We start from the raw sequence: 17,726 nt of genomic DNA on the forward strand, positions 1-17,726 counted from the left end.
AATATAGCCAAAGGGGGAAAAAGAAAATAAAGTAATTTCATAGGATGGATCCATAGCTCATGCTTTGCACTCCGGGGTTCAATCCCTGATATCTCCATCTACAAGGATCCCAAGTAGCAAGGTTAAGAAAAAGTAGCAATGGGAGACTCCTCGAGTTGGGTTGGGATTTGGGGCAATCCTCCTGGGCTTAAAGATTGGATTCTAGCTCCTAAGATTTAAGAATATTTTTGCTCAGTATTCTTTCCCCTTCTCAACTCTTCTCAAATCCAAAATGTTTTAATGGAGTTCCTCGCCAGTGAAAAGATAAAAATTTCCCCTTGCTCCAGTTATTCCTGTTGACTTTCTGTTGGTTTAAAAACATACAGATCATTGCCAAGGAGTCTACTAAACGCAGGCAACAGATGACACCAACTCATCTATTCTTTTGCCAAGCGCTTATCGATCAAGTCCAAAAAAGGCTCACCGGTACAGTTGACTTCATCAGACCAGTCCCGGCAATCATTGTCACCATCACACTTCCATGAGAGACGGACGCACATCCCAGAGTTGCAGCTGAACTCATCCTTCTGGCACTGATGGGCTTCTGAAAAAACAGGACACAAAAGGCCCAGAGAAGGAAATACAAACATTTAAATGTCATCTACTGGCTGGCCTTCTACAGGTGGGTGATATCTTCTCTCTGCTCCCAAATGCTCCCTATGAAGCTTCCCGGGTGAAGTTGGGCCATCTCATCATCTCTTAACCTCACCTACCTCACAGGGTTGCTGTGAAGACAAAAGATGGGGAAGAACCATCTTCCACCACCCTGAGCTCCTTGGAGGAAGGGTGGTCTAAAAATGTGAATAATTCCGTAGTATGTGTGTGTCTACACACACATATTTTACCCCTCAATGATCCACAGTCATACTTTATACAAAAAGGGATTGAGCGACATCCCACCACTGGAATTTTGCAGGGGTGGTCTTTTCTAGCAAGTGCTTCTGATCTGAAAGACACTGTAGACCGCAGGAGCTTCCTCCAGAATTTTTGGAGCATTTTACGAGATTCCTAATATTTCTTTACTCAGCGTGTGGTTGGTCTGTGGAACTCCTTGCCGCAGGATGTGGTGACGGCATCTAGCCTGGACGCCTTTAAAGGGGGATTGGACAAGTTTCTGGAGGAAAAATCCATTACAGGTTACAAGCCATGATGTGTATGTGCAACCTCCTGATTTTAGAAATGGGCTACGTCAGATGCAAGGGAGGGCACCAGGATGCAGGTCTCTTGTTATCAGGTGTGCTCCCTGGGCATTTGGTGGGCCGCTGTGAGATACAGGAAGCTGGACTAGATGGGCCTATGGCCTGATCCAGTGGGGCTGTTCTTATGTTCCTCCTGGTTTCTGCAGTGCTACTGTCAGCTGGTGCAGAATCACATGGACTAAGGTTCCAGACTCGGAAGAAAGCAGGAGGTTTGTATGTTCAGCATTAAACACGTGAGGAAAAGCTTTCTGACCAATGGCTTCACCGCACGTACCACAGTGGCTCTCGTCACTGTTGTCCCCGCAGTCATCTTCCAGGTCACACTTGTAGGAGAGCGGAATGCAAGTCCCTGACTCGTGGCAGCGGAACTGAGTGTCAGCGTCACACGTGGTTGTTGCTGTACAAAGGAGAGGGAAGAGGGAGATTTTCAGGCCACCAACGAGCCACCCTGGAATGCTAGCAGCTTGGTCGAAATAAACCTGCAGAACAGGAGGGCCTTCTGGCTCCCGGCCTGCCTGGGTTGCTGGTTCACTTGGCTGTGCTAGGAAATGTCTTTCTGCATCAGGCTCAAACTTATATTCTCTCCCAGTGATAACCAGAAGGCTTTGGGAAGCCCATACGCTGGGGATGGAGGCAAAGGCCCTTAATTGCTGTTGCGACCCCAACAGCAACAGCAACCAGTATTCTGAGGTTCACTGCCCCTGAACATGGAGGTTCCGCTATCTATGAGACTACCACCCATGATCAACCTCTCTTCCATGCATTTGTCTAACTCACCTGCATATCTCTTTCCTCACTTCCCTCTACTGCTCCTGGTCAGCATTCAGATTAGGACAGCCCTTAGAGCAGGGACTTTCCCCCTTTACTTAAGTCACTCTGTAAAGCCCACTCTGTGGGTTGGTTGGCAACCTTCAGTCTCGAAAGACTATGGTAGAAGCCTACAGCACCCAGTATTCCCAAGCGGTCTCCCATCCAAGTACTAACCAGGCCTGACCCTGCTTAGCTTCCAAGATCAGATGAGATCAGGCATGTGCAGGGTAACGGCTGATGGGGCTAAAGAAACACGAACGGCCCTGCAACTCACGGCAGTTCTTCTCGTCACTCATGTCCCCACAGTCGTTGTCATTGTCGCATTGCCAGATGCTGTTGATGCAATTCCCATTAGAGCACCGGTACTGGTTGGAGAGACAGGTGTTTTCTGGTGCAGCCACAGAGAGGGGCCAGGTGAGAAACCAGCACAAACAAGCAGAAATCAAAATTGCAGTTAGGCTCCAGTCAACAACGCAGCATCAGTGGAGTAGCTAGATGGGGTGCAAAGCACTAAGTTTTGCAGGGAGCTTCACTGGAGTGTGCAAGGCAACGCTCCCCTTTGGAGCCATTCCAGGCAGTGGGTGCAAAATGGAGGCGAATGGAAGTCTCCACCTCTGTTTTGTTCTCACCGCACAGAATGGTTTCAAAGGGGAGGGGCCGCTTGCATGGCGCACTCAGATGCCTGCAAAACTTAGTGCTTTGTGCCCCCTCTGACTATGCCACTGCATCTGAAGGTAAACAACATCAATATTAGAACAGATAAATAAACAAAAAATGTTGTAATCTGGGGCACTGACAAGTGGGGGCCACACCTGCCCCCCCCATCAAAGACCCATCGGGGTCAAGAAGCCAGTTTAGTCCCAGCCCTGTCGTATCCTGAGCACACCCCTTTACTGTCAAACAGAGGGCATATCTACATGACAAATGCACATGGTGTGTCGTGATGATGTAAAATGATGAAATCTAAAAAGCTGATGTATACAGCAGAATGCAAGAGGGTGAAGTTGAGTGTTGGGAGAGTTGGGACAAACAGAAGAAAAAATATTTCTTTACCCAGCGTGTAATTAGTTTGTGGAACTCTTTGCCATAGGAAGTAGTGATGGCAACTTGCCTGGATGCCTTTAAGAGGGGATTGGACAAATTTCAGGAGGAAAAATTCATTACGGGTTATAGTAGGTAGGTGTAAGCTCTTGGTTTTAAGGCAGGCTGCCTCTGACTGCCAGATGCAGGGGAGGGCACCGGGACACAGCTTGTGTCTGTTGTCTTGTATGCTTCCCGGGGCATTTGGTGGGCCACTGTGAGATACAGGAAGCTGAACTAGATGGGCCCTTGGCCTGACCTAGCAGGGCTCTTCTTATGTTCTTAGGGTGATGCTTACCTTCCTTCACACAGGTGCCGTTCTTCAAGAGGTACCCAGGTGGGCAATCACACCTCATCTCCCCCGATGGGAGCATGTGGCCAGAGACACCTTCAGGGCACTTGCAGCTTCGGCTGTTGTTGGATTTGGGCAGGCAGAGCAGATTGCAGGGGCTGGTGATGCAGGCATTCTGCCCTGACAAGAGAGGAGGGACAGCTTATCAAGGTCAAGACTGTTGACTGCAGGGTAAGTTTGTTTGGTGGTTGTATTTGTTTACAAGGTTTGCAAACTGCTTTTTAATTCAAACTCCCAAAGCAAAAAGGAATAAGGAAATACCAACCTAATCCCAACCTCTGGGATTTCATCAAATTCCAAAGAGCAACAAACAACACACATTTCCCAAAATGCAGTAGAACAGAATTGCAGCGCTTATTCTTCAGCCGGGGCAAACTGTCCCAGACTGTCTCCTTGGATCCTGACATCTCCCCTTGGATTCTGAAACAGGACCTCATATCCTCTGAGTCTCTCCCTAACCTCCATCTTTCAGTGACTGTAAGGAATGCCTCTTATGTCTTTGCTGCCATCCTCTATCAAAAATGGATGTGTGCGCTGGGCTGGTGTTTACATTTCACACATAGAGCATGCATACCCAGTTTTGCTGGTTTACCTTAACGTTCAAGGGAGATACCTCAATGCAAACAAACAGAAAAATTCAAACTGTCTTCCAGAAATACCTGCAGTCTTCCCACGGTAGAAGATCTTCATGTCCATCACGCCATTGAGATGGTCAACCAAAGTCTCCATTCTGGAGCCACTATACTTGGAAGCCCGAAAAATGCTCAGCTGTGACCAGTCATTCCAGTAGATTTCATTCTGAAAAGCAACCCGTTCACATTTTAGATGTGATGGATATTTGCCATTATAGACAGGATTTAAAGAAAAATAATAATAAAGAAAAAAAAATACAGCAAAATAGGTATCTCTTAAGCCTATGAACATATTAATAACACTGTACATTTTTAGAACTAATTTCAAATATTCAAAGCTCTTAACAAACTGTATTTCAGTTATCTTTACAACAGCCCTGTAAGTAGATCGATATAACTACTGGGAAAGACAGTGTAATATCGTAGTTAGGATGTCAGTTTAGAACTGAGGAGATCCAGTTTTATGTCCCTGAAACTCATTAGGTGGGTCTCGCTTTCACCCTCACCTACCTCACAAGACTGTTGTGAAGCTAAAAGGGCAGTGAAAGAACTGAAATAGCCAGGGGGTTCTCCTACCAGAAGGACACACAGCCTAATTTACACAGTCCTGCCTTTGGAGTGATTGGTAGGAGTAACCCATGAAACCAGGGTTGGATGGTGAAACCAGGGTTAACACATTTCTGCCCAACCCACAGGTGTACAAATTTGTTCCCTGTTGTGTATACGAAATGCTGGGCAGAAATGGCTTAAGATTCCTAGGCTTAAAAACCCAGACATTTCCTCTCTCGTTAATCGTACTTTAATAAGCACATTTCAAAATTCCTGGAGCTGAAAACCAGTCCTCTGTTCCTGCTTCTGGTTTATCCTGCAAAGACCTCACTTTCTGTGCAGATGGACACCTCTTACTTATCAGGTTGCTGTAGACAACCCCATTACATTGGGAACTGAAACTGAAATTCTGGATTTAAGTGTAAGTAGCCAGAGGGGAATTTGAACAGAGTTTTGTAACTTATACCCAAACATTAAATTTCTTCTGCATTTACCCTAAGAGTAAATGAGCTGCCCCAATATCAGGTATTGCTTTAGGAACTGTTAGTTATTACAGGCAGAATGATGTGGGTTTATCTAGGAGCAGCTACAAGCATTGTACTCTTTGATTCTAAAGCAGGGCTGTCCAGACTCCGGCCCTCGGGCTGAATCCAGCGCCCTGCCTAATCTGTCCCCTGTGTGAATGACGTTTACAGTTCTGCAAGGAACATAAGAACAGCCCCACTGGATCAGGCCAAGGCCCATCTAGTCCAGCTTCCTGCATCTCAGAGCGGCCCACCAAATGCCCCAGTGAGCACACCTGATAACAAGAGACCTCATCCTGGTGCCCTCCCTTGCACCTGGCATTCTGACATAGCCCATTTCTAAAATCAGGAGGTTGCACATACACATCATGGCTTGTAACCCGTAATGGATTTTTCCTCCAGAAACTTGTCCAATTCCCTTTTAAAGGCATCCAGGCGAGATGCCATCACCACATCCTGCGGCAAGGAGTTCCACAGACCGACCGCACGCTGAGTAAAGAAATATTTTCTTTTGTCTGTCCTAACCCGCCCAACACTCAATCTGAGTGGATGTCCCCTGGTTCTGGTGTAATGTGAGAGTGTAAAGAGCATCTCTCTATCCACTTTATCCTTCCCCTGCATAATTTTGTATGTCTCAATCATGTCCCCCCTCAGTCGTCTCTTTTCTAGGCTGAAGAGGCCCAAATGTCGTAGCCTTTCCTCATAAGAAAGGTGCCTCAGCCCAGTAATCATCTTAGTTGCTCTCTTTTGCACCTTTTCCATTTCCACTATGTCTTTTTTGAGATGCGGCGACCAGAACTGGACACAATACTCCAGGTGTGGCCTTAACATTGATTTGTACAACGGCTTTATAAAGCCTCCCATTCGCACTGCAGATTGCCCCCAACCTCAGCAAGTTCAGCAAGAACTCTTTCATTGGGCATCTAGACAATTTGTGCTTAGATTAATGTTTAAATACCTTAAAAACTGCAATGGCATAGGGATGGGGGAGGCTGTCCAGGATCACTGATCTCTGTAGGCCATCAAAGTCCACTCGCTCGATCCTGTCCATGTAGGCCTCTGTCCAGTAGATCCAATGATCATCCACAGAGATGCCATTAGGCCACCTCACCCCCTCAGAGACAATGCAAACAGCAGAAGAGCCATCCATCTCACTTTTGTAAATACCAGGCCTGGAGTCCCCCCAGTCAGTCCAAAACATCAGTCTGAAAATGCAAATTGCAAAGTATATCAGTTGCAAGAACAGTGAAACCCAGGTGGTCTAAAACTCGAACTGATTAGGCCTACACAAAGTTGTGGTCTTCAGCAGCCTACCGAGGGTTCAATAAGCCTTCCAAGTTCACTTACTGACTGGGATACTAGATGATGGTCACAGTACGTGAGTGATAGGCTGTCTGGTTTCATTGGTCATTATTTTATGCATTCCTGGCACACGTACTCAGTCCAAATGAAATCATGAACAGCGACTTGGGATGGTGAGCTTAGGAAAAGTAGCATGTCCTCCAGGACGTGGAAAGTAAGCAAGCTCCTTAACCACTCCAGTTTCTAGTTTAGAGAAAATATATATACACGTATTTTTTTGCACCTTCTTCAACTTGAATTCTTCTCTCTCACTGGGCACAGCATTCTGATTGTGAACAAACTGAGATCTCCTTCTTGGTATAGAGGACAGAAATGTGTACTGCCTGTTCCCAAACACAGCACTGTACCTTTGAAAAAATGAGTTTCATGCCCGTACCGAGATCATTCATCCTCTCAACAGCCCCAGGAAGCTGGTCACTACTGCGCCCATTTTACAGATTTTGAACAATACTGTAGCTGGAAGGCAAGGACTTGTCCAGGACCAACCACGGGGGATGGTGCACAAACTACCCTAGTCTTACCAGTGTAGCTGTTAGCAAATCTGTCATTCCGCTTACCCTTCTTTAGGAACCAGAGTCAAGGCTCGTGGGCGTTCCAGCACAGAAGAATCCAATATCGTAAGGCGCAGGTCCCCATCCAGGTTGGCAACCTAGGAGCATATCAGTTGCTGTTGTGGGCTATAATGTCACTGCTTGCATCTTAAGAGTTTTAGATTGCAATCCTATTCACACTTACCTGGGAGTAAGTCCCACTTAATTCAGTGAGACTAAGAGCCCAATCCTGAGCTCACCAGTGCCAGCTGTACAAGTGTACCACCAGTGCTGGGTGTCGCAAACATACTGCAAGGCAAGCCTGCGATACCTTCTGCCGAGTCAGTGCTGGTGCCAGCCCAGTTGCATATTGCCTGGAGCAAGGAAAGAGCTCCAGACGGCTCTGAGGTTTGTCGGGGTGGGGGAAAGGAGTTCTGCGGTGGGGAGGAAGGTGGGGCAGGTGTAGGAAGCAGGGCGGGACGAGTGGAGCTCTGCTCCGCTGAATCCAGTATTCCGTGTCGGACCTTCCAGTCTGACACAGAGTCTCTCAACTCTGTGCCAGCCAAATATCTAGTATAGACTTGAGAAGCCCCATTGCAGGGCTTGGGGCTTTCCCCGGGGAAGGGGACAAAAGTTCCCTTCCCCTGAGAAGACCTCCGGCTGCTTCCCAGTGCCCTTTGGAAGGTCACTGGGTGCCACTGCTCCCAGCCATTTTGGTGCCACTGCTCCAGCAGGGGCCGGGAAGCTTAGGATTGGGCTGTTACTTCTGACCGGACATGCATACAATTGTGCTGTCAGTCAATTACTACCTTGATTAAAAGTGCATAAGAGTCAAAAGTCTGTCATAGAAGGCATCATCTCACAAGAGGCATTCTGCCTAAGTGAGAACGAAGGATGGGATGCATCTTCTAAGACGCTGCTTACCATATGCAGTTTCTATAAATATTTGCATGGAAAAGTATTTTTTAAAACAAGAATCTGCTGCCCATTTAATGAGTGAATGCTTTCAATTACTTAATGGGCTTTTAAAAAAAGAAATTAATCTAATAACATTAATTTTTTTTACAGTGGTGCCTCGCAAGACGAAATTAATTCGTTCCACGAGTCGTTTCGTATTGCGGAAATTTCGTCTTGCGAGGCATCACTGCAAACTGCAAACAAACAAAAAAAAAATTTGCAAAAAAAATTCGTCTTGCGAAGCACGGCCATAGAAAAATTTGTCTTGCGAGTCACCCAAAAAATCGCAAAACGCTTTCGTCTTGCGAGTTTTCCGTTGCGCGAGGCATTCGTCTTGCGAGGCACCACTGTATTTATTCGATTTATATTCCACCTTTCTCCCCGAAGGGCACCCAAGGCAGCTAACAATCAGGTTAAAATACAAGGCAACAGATAAACATTAAAAATACAAAACACTTAAAAACAATTAAAACAAGATAAAATACATAGATAAAATACATAGCAGCAGATCGAAAGCAGTAAAAGACATAATTTATAAATTTATAAAAACAGCCCTTATAGTGCCTCAAAGGCTTTCCTGAATAAAAAAGTCTTTGGGCCCCGCCAGAACGTTAATAATGAGGAAGCTACTCTCAATTCAAAGGGGAGGGAATTCCATAGCGCAGGTGCCACCACTGAAAAGGCCCTGTTTAATCAATTAAAGGCCCTGTTTAATTAATTAATCAATTAAACGTTGCAACTCTCAGTTCTGGCAGCAGCTGCTACATTTGGCAGCAAGGCATGCTGGTTGCATGAAGGCTCACCTCGATTTTGGGAATGCCAGCATTCACCCAGTACAGCAGCTGACTGATGGGTTCAAAGGCCAACGCCTCGACGGTCTCGAGACTGGTGCTGATGATGACTTCCTGTCCGGAGCTCCCATTGAGGCACAGTCGCTGGAAATAAACACAAGGGATTCAAAGCATCCGCGAGTTCCATTCTTGTAGGCTAGGATAAAACCGAAGGAGTGAGGAACGTTGACCCAGGAAGAAGTACACAACTGAACATCCTAAACGACAGGAAGAGTTTCGCTGGAGGGGAAGGAGGACAGGGTCACAGGAGACTTGCACTAATGCTGCAAACGTCATGATGGGGTAACATCATTCCCCATGCAACTGATGAGTGGGAGATGCTACCACCAGCCATGCAGAATAGCAGCGCCACTAAAGGTAAGGCTCCTCTTTCAGTTGCCCCCTGAAGATCTCCACATCTCCCCATTTCCTTCCTTGCATGTGGAATGGAAAAAGAAAGAGGAGAGACCCTTACAGGGCTGTATGCCTTCCTCCTCCTTCAAGAATCAGGGCAGAGAAACACTTGACCACACCTTAGGGGTTCCAAGGAACAACTCACCTGGATTATGTCCAGGGTCACGTCAGCCCAGTACAAGCAGTTGCGCTCGTAATCGAAGTCTAGCGCCACCGCCCCTCGCAATCCCGTCAGAGGCAACTCTTCGCTGATTCCAGAAGACAGATCATACCGATGGATGGAGTACCGCGTGGCGTACAGAATAAATTCATTCTCCTCTACGGGCAGAGAGAAAGGTTTGGGGATGATTATCTTAAATTTTAATCTTTGTTCTTTTAATTTTGGGACTGCGCATCTTACTAGGGTCTTACAGTTTTACATCAAGGGTAGGTGTGAACGCAACATTTATTCCACAGGAAAAAGTCACTAGGTGTGGACATTTCCCTGTTGCTCTCTTTAAAGTGGGCAGAATGAAGACATGCCTCCCTCTATCTTTGATAGTTTTTCATCTGCTCGTCTACCTGATCAGGTCCTAATCCCTCTGTCCCCCTCACCATTCCTTTCTTGAATTACCTGCCAATGGACATGGTACCAGTTCCCCTTCCAGACGGGTCTCGACATCTCCACCTGAGCAAGTGTCTCCAGATATTTTCCGGTAGCTAACAGAGAGAACCAAAGCATGCATTTAAAGACAGTAAGCTTGCGATTCTATGCACAGTTACTTGGGGGCCAGCTAGATGGATGTGGATAAGACTGCACATCAAGTATTCTCCCCGGTATTAGGGTATTTGTGTCCTGGTCAATTGCGTCCTGGTCAAATGCATTCTGGTCATTGGCATCTGGTTTTTATTTTGTGCCCTGGTCATTTGGATCCCCCTACAACTGGGCTACAAACAAACAAACTATATCGCGGCAACAAACCCCCTATCATATATCCTAAGCTTCTTATCCCAGCCCTAACCCTACCTCTGCATTTTAAAAATAGAAAAGTACATCTAATGTAATATACATATATTGAGACATAAATGTCCAGGATGCAAAAAAGAAGGAACAAATACGCTCACCAGGATGCATCTGAATGGGACATTGTTGCCCAGGACACAATGGAACTGTCACTACATTGCCCACTTCTCTTGTGGGATTCTTTCTTTCATTTGTGTGCATTGTTTAAATTTTTTAACCAAACAGAAATTTATTATTGGTTAAACAAACTGAAAATGGTTGACTTTTCCCTTTTATTGGCCGTAAACAACTTTGAGTGTATAGAGAAAAGCAAACACAAATAAAATTTTCTTGACTTCCACATATGACCTATGGATGTGTTTGGTTTTTTTAAAAGGGAACACATCAAAATGCAGAAAATTCCCAAGCAGAAAGCGTTGTTGGATAGGAAACAGCATGCAGTCTCAAGGAGGATTATTTCATGGGACAATGACAGGCTGAGCGTGTGGGGGTTCATTACACCGAGTGGGCAAGCTTGGGTTGAAATGGCCTTCCAAGCAACTTGGGACTCTCATGTTCCCAAATGTACATTTGCAGAAGTAACAAGAATGTGGTGATGGCAGAGAAGGAATTGTGGGGTCTTCATCTTTCTGCTGCCTATTGGTTCTCCCTTGCAATGAAACTCCCCAGTTATTCCTCCCCCCTTGAGGAAAAATGGGCTACAAACGGGGAGGGGGGGTTTGAAGGGAGCAAGCAAGCAAAGGATTATGTATGTCCCTTTCCTGTCTCCCACTTCTTCTTCCCTAGAAATGCTCTCCCCTCCATTAGCATTACAGGCTTAGATTGAAAACCTTTTTTATCTCATAATGTTTAGTTCCACCCTCCTTCCTACACAGAGGATCTGGGGGTCTGATAGCAGACATTATCATTTTTTTATGGGAAGGCAGACAGAACAGGGAGGGTGATGTTTACAAAACTTTTGGCTTTTTATTCCTCAAGAGAGGCCTCTCTGTTGAGGAGCAATATAAACTCTCTCTTATCTGTTTCATGAATTTGTAAACCTGGAGCAGTTTTGAGACTGTATAGATCAGGCCCCTGAAGGTTATCAACCCGGGTTACGCCCTTTCTTCCCATTTGCTTATTTCAGAGTTAATAATCTCGTCTGCAGCTTTCATCTTCCCTTCAAAGAACTTTCCTCTGTGAAATTCTTTCCAATGAAAAACACCCTGCCTACAACAACCTAAGAACATAAGAGCCCCACTGCATCAGGCCAAAGGCCCACCTAGTCCAACATCCTGTATCTCACTAGATGCCCAGGGAGCACACAAGGCAACAAGAGACCAGAATCCTGGTGCCCACCCTTGCATCTGGCATTCAGAGGTAGCCTACTTCTAAAATCAGGAGGCTGCACAGACCCATCATGGCTTGTAACCCGTGAGGGCATTTTCCTCCAGAAATTTGTCCAGTCTCCTTTTAAAGGCATCTAGGTTAGATGCTAGCACCATATCCTGTGGCATCTCCCTCTCCGCCCTCCTTCTTTTAAAAATGCTCAGTAAGTTTGCATCTTCAGGTAAAAATCAGTGTCTTTGTATCTTGCTTCATCAAAATGTTCTTGATAGATCCTGGAATGACAAAGTCTTAATCCTCCATAGTGGGTCCTCCATACCCGCAGGTTCAGTGTCCACAGCTTTCAGTATATGCAGGTGCCAAGCCCACAACTGGAGGACCTCACAGGACCTCTCAGACACAACCAGAGGCCGCGGCCTCCTCGCACCTTAGAAGTCCTCCCAGTCATGACTGGACGGCACTTCCAAGTCGTCAGGTGGGCTCTCCTGTGGATTTCATTATCCGTGGAATTTGGCATCGTGGGGGGGGTGTGTGTCCAGGAACAGATTCCCCGCTGACACCAAAAGTGCACTGTACGCTCAAACAGCCCAGTAACTCACTGAACTTATTAAGGTGCCTTATATGGAGTCAGACAATGAGTCCTTCATAGCTCAGTATTATCTACATTGAGTACACATAGTTCAGTAACTCACTGAATGAGTCCTTCATAGCTTCATAGCCCACCCACCAAAAGTGCACCGTACGCTCAAACAGCCCAGTAACTCACTGAACTTATTAAGGTGCCTTATATGGAGTCAGACAATGAGTCCTTCATAGCTCAGCATTATCTACATTGAGTACACAGTAGGGGAACACTACAGGACCAGCCATACTTAGCAGTGCTGCCAGGAGTGAACCTGGGATCTTCTGCATGCCAAGCATAGGGTTCTGCCACTGAGATGCAACAGATAACAAGCACCCATTATATCTCCATACAACCAGCTGTCACCAAAACCATTTAACGAGCAATGATGCTAAATCTCAACCCCCAATTTTTCTTTCATGCACAGCCACCTACCCTCTGGTCTTCTTGTACGAAGAGCCAACGGGACAGGGCACAGGAGGAGAGGATGGCTTGCCAGCAAACTCAGGATCAGGTACACAAACTTCCAAAGACAGGTCTTCACTTAGCTTGAAGCCAAAATCACTGAGCAGAGAAGGAAAGAAAGAGGATAAAAGGCATTCCTTCGTTTGCTTATTAGTAAAGTACGAGATTTCTAACTGCAGAGGAGCTGAAACACAACTGCTCAGAAAATGCAGGCATTAAATGAATGTATTGATAGGAAAATGAACTAACAGCATGTCTTGACTTTGCATTCTTGAGTGTCTAAGAACGCATTCATTCATTACAGGCGTGATCACCGACTGTTGGCTCTTGGGCCAGATTTGGCCCCAGATCCTTACCAAATTTCACATTTTGAGGCCTTGCAGCCTACCCAGATTTCAATCAAGGTCTGACAAAAAGTTGACCCCGCACTTCCGCCTTTAAGGGGAAAAAAAGGCATAGTCCCCATTTTTCCACTCTGCACCACCCTTGGGATATTTTTGTGAAATATTTGGCTTGTTCTTCTGGCACCTTGTGGCCACTGGAGGAAGCAAGACGCGGCATCGCCGCACAGGGAATTATGTATGATTGGACTGCCCAACTGCAATCCTATACACACTTACCTGGGAGTAAGTCCCACTGAAATCAATTAGACTTACTTCTGAGAAGACATGCATAAGATTGTGCTGTAAATCACTGGCTCCCTTATCTATCATCATTCCAGGTTTCCACAAGGGAACCACTTTGAATATTCAAAACTGGAGTCTCAAGGTTAAGTCTCAATCATCTTCAACAAAAAGCACACAAGATTCATTTTCGGCAAGTTATGCGTTTGCCATTATAAGCCTAGCTAGTCCTTGACCCACACTGCTAACTAAAGCATGCTTTCAATCAACACTGTTTTCCTTCTGTTATCTGATCAAGCTAAGAGATGCCCAGGGCTCATGTAAATTAGATCTGCAGGGGTTTGTACATACAAGGCCATTAATCACAGACTGATCTTCACTGAGGTCCACCCTTGGAGAACTTAACAGGCCACCCACTCACCACTCAAAGTCCTCTCTGGTGCAGGAGCAGTTGGAGACCATGACTGGCCTGTCAAAATCTTCCCCGTTGAAACAGGTGGCGTGGGGGGTCCGTCTCTTGAAGACCGTTTTGTGGCCAAGGAGGCACTCGTTGCCTCGCTCATCAGAGGGGGACCACAGCTTGTAATCGTTTTCCGTGCAAGGCACCCCTGCGTGACAAACAGCAGGCTTGGGTTTCAAAAGAGAACAAAGGCATCTCCAAGAGTGGGCATCTCTGCAAAGGGCCTGCCCAGCCTGCAATGCACCAAGTCAGATGCAGCCCCAGCGTTCATGGACGGCGGCTCACAAGGGCCTTCATAAACCATCTTTTGTAACTTATTACCCAGAATGCAAATACAGGGCAGGGGAGGGGAGATTTTCAAGCAGTCAACAAGCTATATGGCTAGTGGGCTGCATTTAGCTAGGTGGGCCACAGCCTACATAAACTTAAAACTACCTGATAAAACTTCTGAGCAAGGCACTTCCCATCTTCCTTCGAAAAATGGTCCAGCTGCCTGAATGCCCTTTCAAAGGGATGCAGGTACAAGTCAAGAGAGTGTGGTGGGACCAAATATTGTTCATGACCTCCAGCTACATAGTCCAGTCCTTTCAGTTTTCCCTCACAAACTGTCCTTTACAATTCCTGACTGGTCTTACAGATAAGCTGGACACAATTGCCAGCAACAGTCAGAACTCGAACCCAGAGTCTCCTAGGCTCTTGCACCAAGTGGCAGGCCACTTCTGAGGCTGCATTAATGGAAGGAAAAAGGGGGCAGTGTTATCTTCTCAGGTCTTCTTACGTTTTTATACCCGGCATGCAATTAATCTGTGGAACTCCTTGCCACAGGATGCGGTGATGGCATCTGACCTAAATGACTTTAAAAGAGGGTTGAGCAGATTGATGGAGGAAAAGACCATTACAAGTTACAAGCCATGATGGGTATGTGCAACCTCCTGGTTCTAGGCTACCTCAGAATGCCAGGTGTAAGGGAGTGGCAACAGGATGCTAATATCTTGTGGTGCTGTGTGCTCCCTGAGGCATCTAGTAGGCCACTGTGAGGTGCAAGAAGCTGGACTAGATGGGCCCTGGATGATCCAGTGGGGAACATAAGAACAGCCCCACTGGATCAGGCCATAGGTCCATCTAATCCAGCTTCCTGTATCTCACAGCAGCCCACCAAATGCCCCAGGGAGCACACCAGATAACAAGAGACCTGCAAGGCTTTCTGGGAATTGTAGTTAAGAACATAAGAACAGCCCCACTGGATCAGGCCATAGGCCCATCTAGTCCAGCTTCCTGTATCTCACAGCGGCCCACCAAATGCCCCAGGGAGCACACCAGATAACCTCATCCTGGTGCCATCCCTTGCATCTGACATAGCCCATTTCGAAAATCAGGAGGTTGCGCATACACATCAAGGCTTGTACCCCGTAATGGATTTTTCCTCCAGAAACTTGTCCCTTTTAAAGGCGTCTCGGCTAGACGCCAGCACCACATCCTGTGGCAAGGAGTTCCACAGACCAACCACACGCTGAGTAAAGAAATATTTTCTCTTGTCTGTTCTAACTCTCCCAACACTCAATTTTAGTGGATGTCCCCTGGTTCTGGTGTTATGTGAGAGTGTAAAGAGCATCTCCCTATCCACTCTGCCCATCCCCTGCATAATTTTCTATGTCTCAATCATGTCCCCCCTCAGGCGTCTCTTTTCTAGGCTGAAGAGGCCCAAACGCCATAGCCTTTCCTCATACCTTTTCTAGGTGCATCTGATGGCCAGCCAGGCTTCCATCTCAGACCATATAACCATTACTGGTTGCAGTTCACTACATCCTCATCAGCTCAGTGGAGACTCCACTTTTAGAGGCAATATACCACTGACTGTCCATTTCAGGGGAGAGCCCCTGCATTCACTTCATGCTTGGAGGTGATCCAGAGGTACTACTCAGGACCTGCACTTTTTGCCCCAAGTGCCAACAAAGGTAAACCCAGCTGCAGGTCCACCTGTCCAGGGCAGAGCGGTATTATTGCCTCTTGAGGTTAACAGCACACAGCTCAGAGCAGAGAAAATACATTTATGTGACCGAAAGATGTAAGCTATTCCACAGTGTAGTAACAGTTGTGACTTGCAGAGGCTCAGTTTACAATGGGGCATCAAGAGGCCGGGTTTTACATTCCGCTCAAGTTCATTCTTCTGCTACGCTAAACCGCCTCTCTGATTTTAATCTGACAGCATGGTTATTTGCAGGGAGAGCTGCTGGAAATGGGAGCTCTCCCCAAATCAACACCAGCCCAAGAAGAAGAAGAAAACATTGAGAGAGAGAGAGAGAGGGAGAGAGAGGGAGGGAAACAGAGGGAGAGCAGCAAATCCTCAGCTGTTACTTTCAATCAGGCTGATGAGATGCTGAAGAGATAAGGATGAGTTTGGATTTGTTGCCCAGAACGATCAGTCAGATTCAGTGGAACTGCAAGGGAAGACCGTCCTTCAGTGCTGGGGCTCAAACTGCAAGGGGTTCAGCCTCCAGGCATCCTCAGGCATCTCACAGAGAAGATCGAGGAAAACCTTTGAGCCGAAGCCTTGCAGAACCTTTCCCTATCAGAGAAAACAGTGCTGGGCTTGATGGACAGTAAAAGGCAGTTTCCTATCTTCATTACGGAATCACTCTGTATATCTCACCTGCAGGCTTAAGCCAGTTAACAGTAAATCCCTCTTCCCCTCCACCTGTTAGGACATGAGATGCAGTTCTGCATGGGCGATTAGTCAGACAGATGACTCAGCACCAAACTACCGTTTCCAGGATCTTCCAACCAGCCAGTGGCTGGAGGCCTCAGAGGACCCTCTGTGTGGCTTCTGGTTGTGTCTAGAAGGTGTTCTGAGGCACAAGGAGGCCTCCCTGTGACTCAGAACACCTCCTGGATGCAAAAGGAAGTGGCCTGCACAAACCAAAAATGACTTCTGGTCGCATCCGGGAGGCTTTTGAAGAGGCTACCATAATGTCTGGAAGGCTGGGTGCAGCCCCCCAGGTAACCCCCCATGGATTTAATTATCCATGGAATTACATATCCACGGGAGGAGGGAGGGGTCCTGGAACAGATCCCCTGTGGAAAACAAGGGCCCACTGTACTTCAGTTTTCACCTTGCAAGGGTGCATCTACCTGCTCAGAGCACCAATGGACAGGTATACGGCATGCCAGCTCTCTCCCCCCTTACCAAGCACATCAGTGGTGTTGATCTGCAGAATGAGCCAGCTGTGCCCGTTCTCTTTGTAAGACCCGAAGATGGTGAAGATGGTACTTTTCTCCCCAGGCTCAGTCAGGAGGCCGTAGACAAAGACGGGTTTCTCCGAGAAGGTGAACGTTTTCCAGGTCTCCCCTTCATTCGTGCTATACCTAGAAGGGATTGATTGGCAGGTGATCGGTTTTTCACCCCAGCAGCTGTCTGAAGGATGGGGGGACAGGCAAGTAGAAGCAACACGTAGAGAGATTCAACCCTGGATTTCTCACACCTGCAAATGGGACTGTGGAGTTGGGGGGTTTTGCCCCAGGCTGAGGTGTAATTTGATTCAAAACTGCAAGACAGATTGCTTATAATACTTGGGAGAAATCTCTCACGTGCATCACGTTGAAATTCCACTCTCTCCCTCCAGCCTCTTTCCCCAAAAGTTGGCTGAGGACAGAATCCCATTATTTTCCATGCCTCACATTCTTTGCCTGCACAAGATTCAGATAATGAACATCAGCAGTGGCACAGCATGTTTACCTACGGCAGGCACCACAAAGCACCAGGTAAGCGCACCCTCCCACTCGACATCGGACCCATTCTGGGCAGCAAAAGCAATGCTGGCTCAGACAGCGAGTGGGAGGGGCCACTACACGGTGCACTGTGGCACCTGCTGTGCTTACTGACCCCCCCCCCGTAGATACGCCACTGAATCTCAGCATTCCTTTCTCTCCTTGCTTTCCTGTCAGGGTTCAA

General features: G+C 46.9%; 1 protein-coding gene and 1 pseudogene across 1 annotated transcript in view; both read right to left on the bottom strand.

The window, feature by feature from the left end:
* Nucleotides 1–17,726, bottom strand: part of SORL1 (sortilin related receptor 1) — a 66,999-nt gene that overhangs the window by 28,872 nt on the left and 20,401 nt on the right. Inside the window, exons 12-24 of the mRNA XM_066639426.1 lie at nt 16,962–17,140; nt 13,739–13,925; nt 12,665–12,793; nt 9,892–9,977; nt 9,424–9,596; nt 8,838–8,969; nt 7,105–7,196; nt 6,144–6,390; nt 4,140–4,278; nt 3,427–3,600; nt 2,323–2,436; nt 1,513–1,635; nt 464–583 (exon numbers count right to left, since the gene is read on the bottom strand). Coding sequence (XP_066495523.1) covers nt 464–583; nt 1,513–1,635; nt 2,323–2,436; nt 3,427–3,600; nt 4,140–4,278; nt 6,144–6,390; nt 7,105–7,196; nt 8,838–8,969; nt 9,424–9,596; nt 9,892–9,977; nt 12,665–12,793; nt 13,739–13,925; nt 16,962–17,140 — 1,895 coding nt within the window. The remainder of the gene's footprint in view (nt 1–463; nt 584–1,512; nt 1,636–2,322; nt 2,437–3,426; nt 3,601–4,139; nt 4,279–6,143; nt 6,391–7,104; nt 7,197–8,837; nt 8,970–9,423; nt 9,597–9,891; nt 9,978–12,664; nt 12,794–13,738; nt 13,926–16,961; nt 17,141–17,726) is intronic.
* Nucleotides 2,174–2,290, bottom strand: LOC136662668 (5S ribosomal RNA; annotated as a pseudogene).

Source organism: Tiliqua scincoides, chromosome 11, assembly GCF_035046505.1.
Source record: "Tiliqua scincoides isolate rTilSci1 chromosome 11, rTilSci1.hap2, whole genome shotgun sequence".
Taxonomy (NCBI): domain Eukaryota; kingdom Metazoa; phylum Chordata; class Lepidosauria; order Squamata; family Scincidae; genus Tiliqua; species Tiliqua scincoides.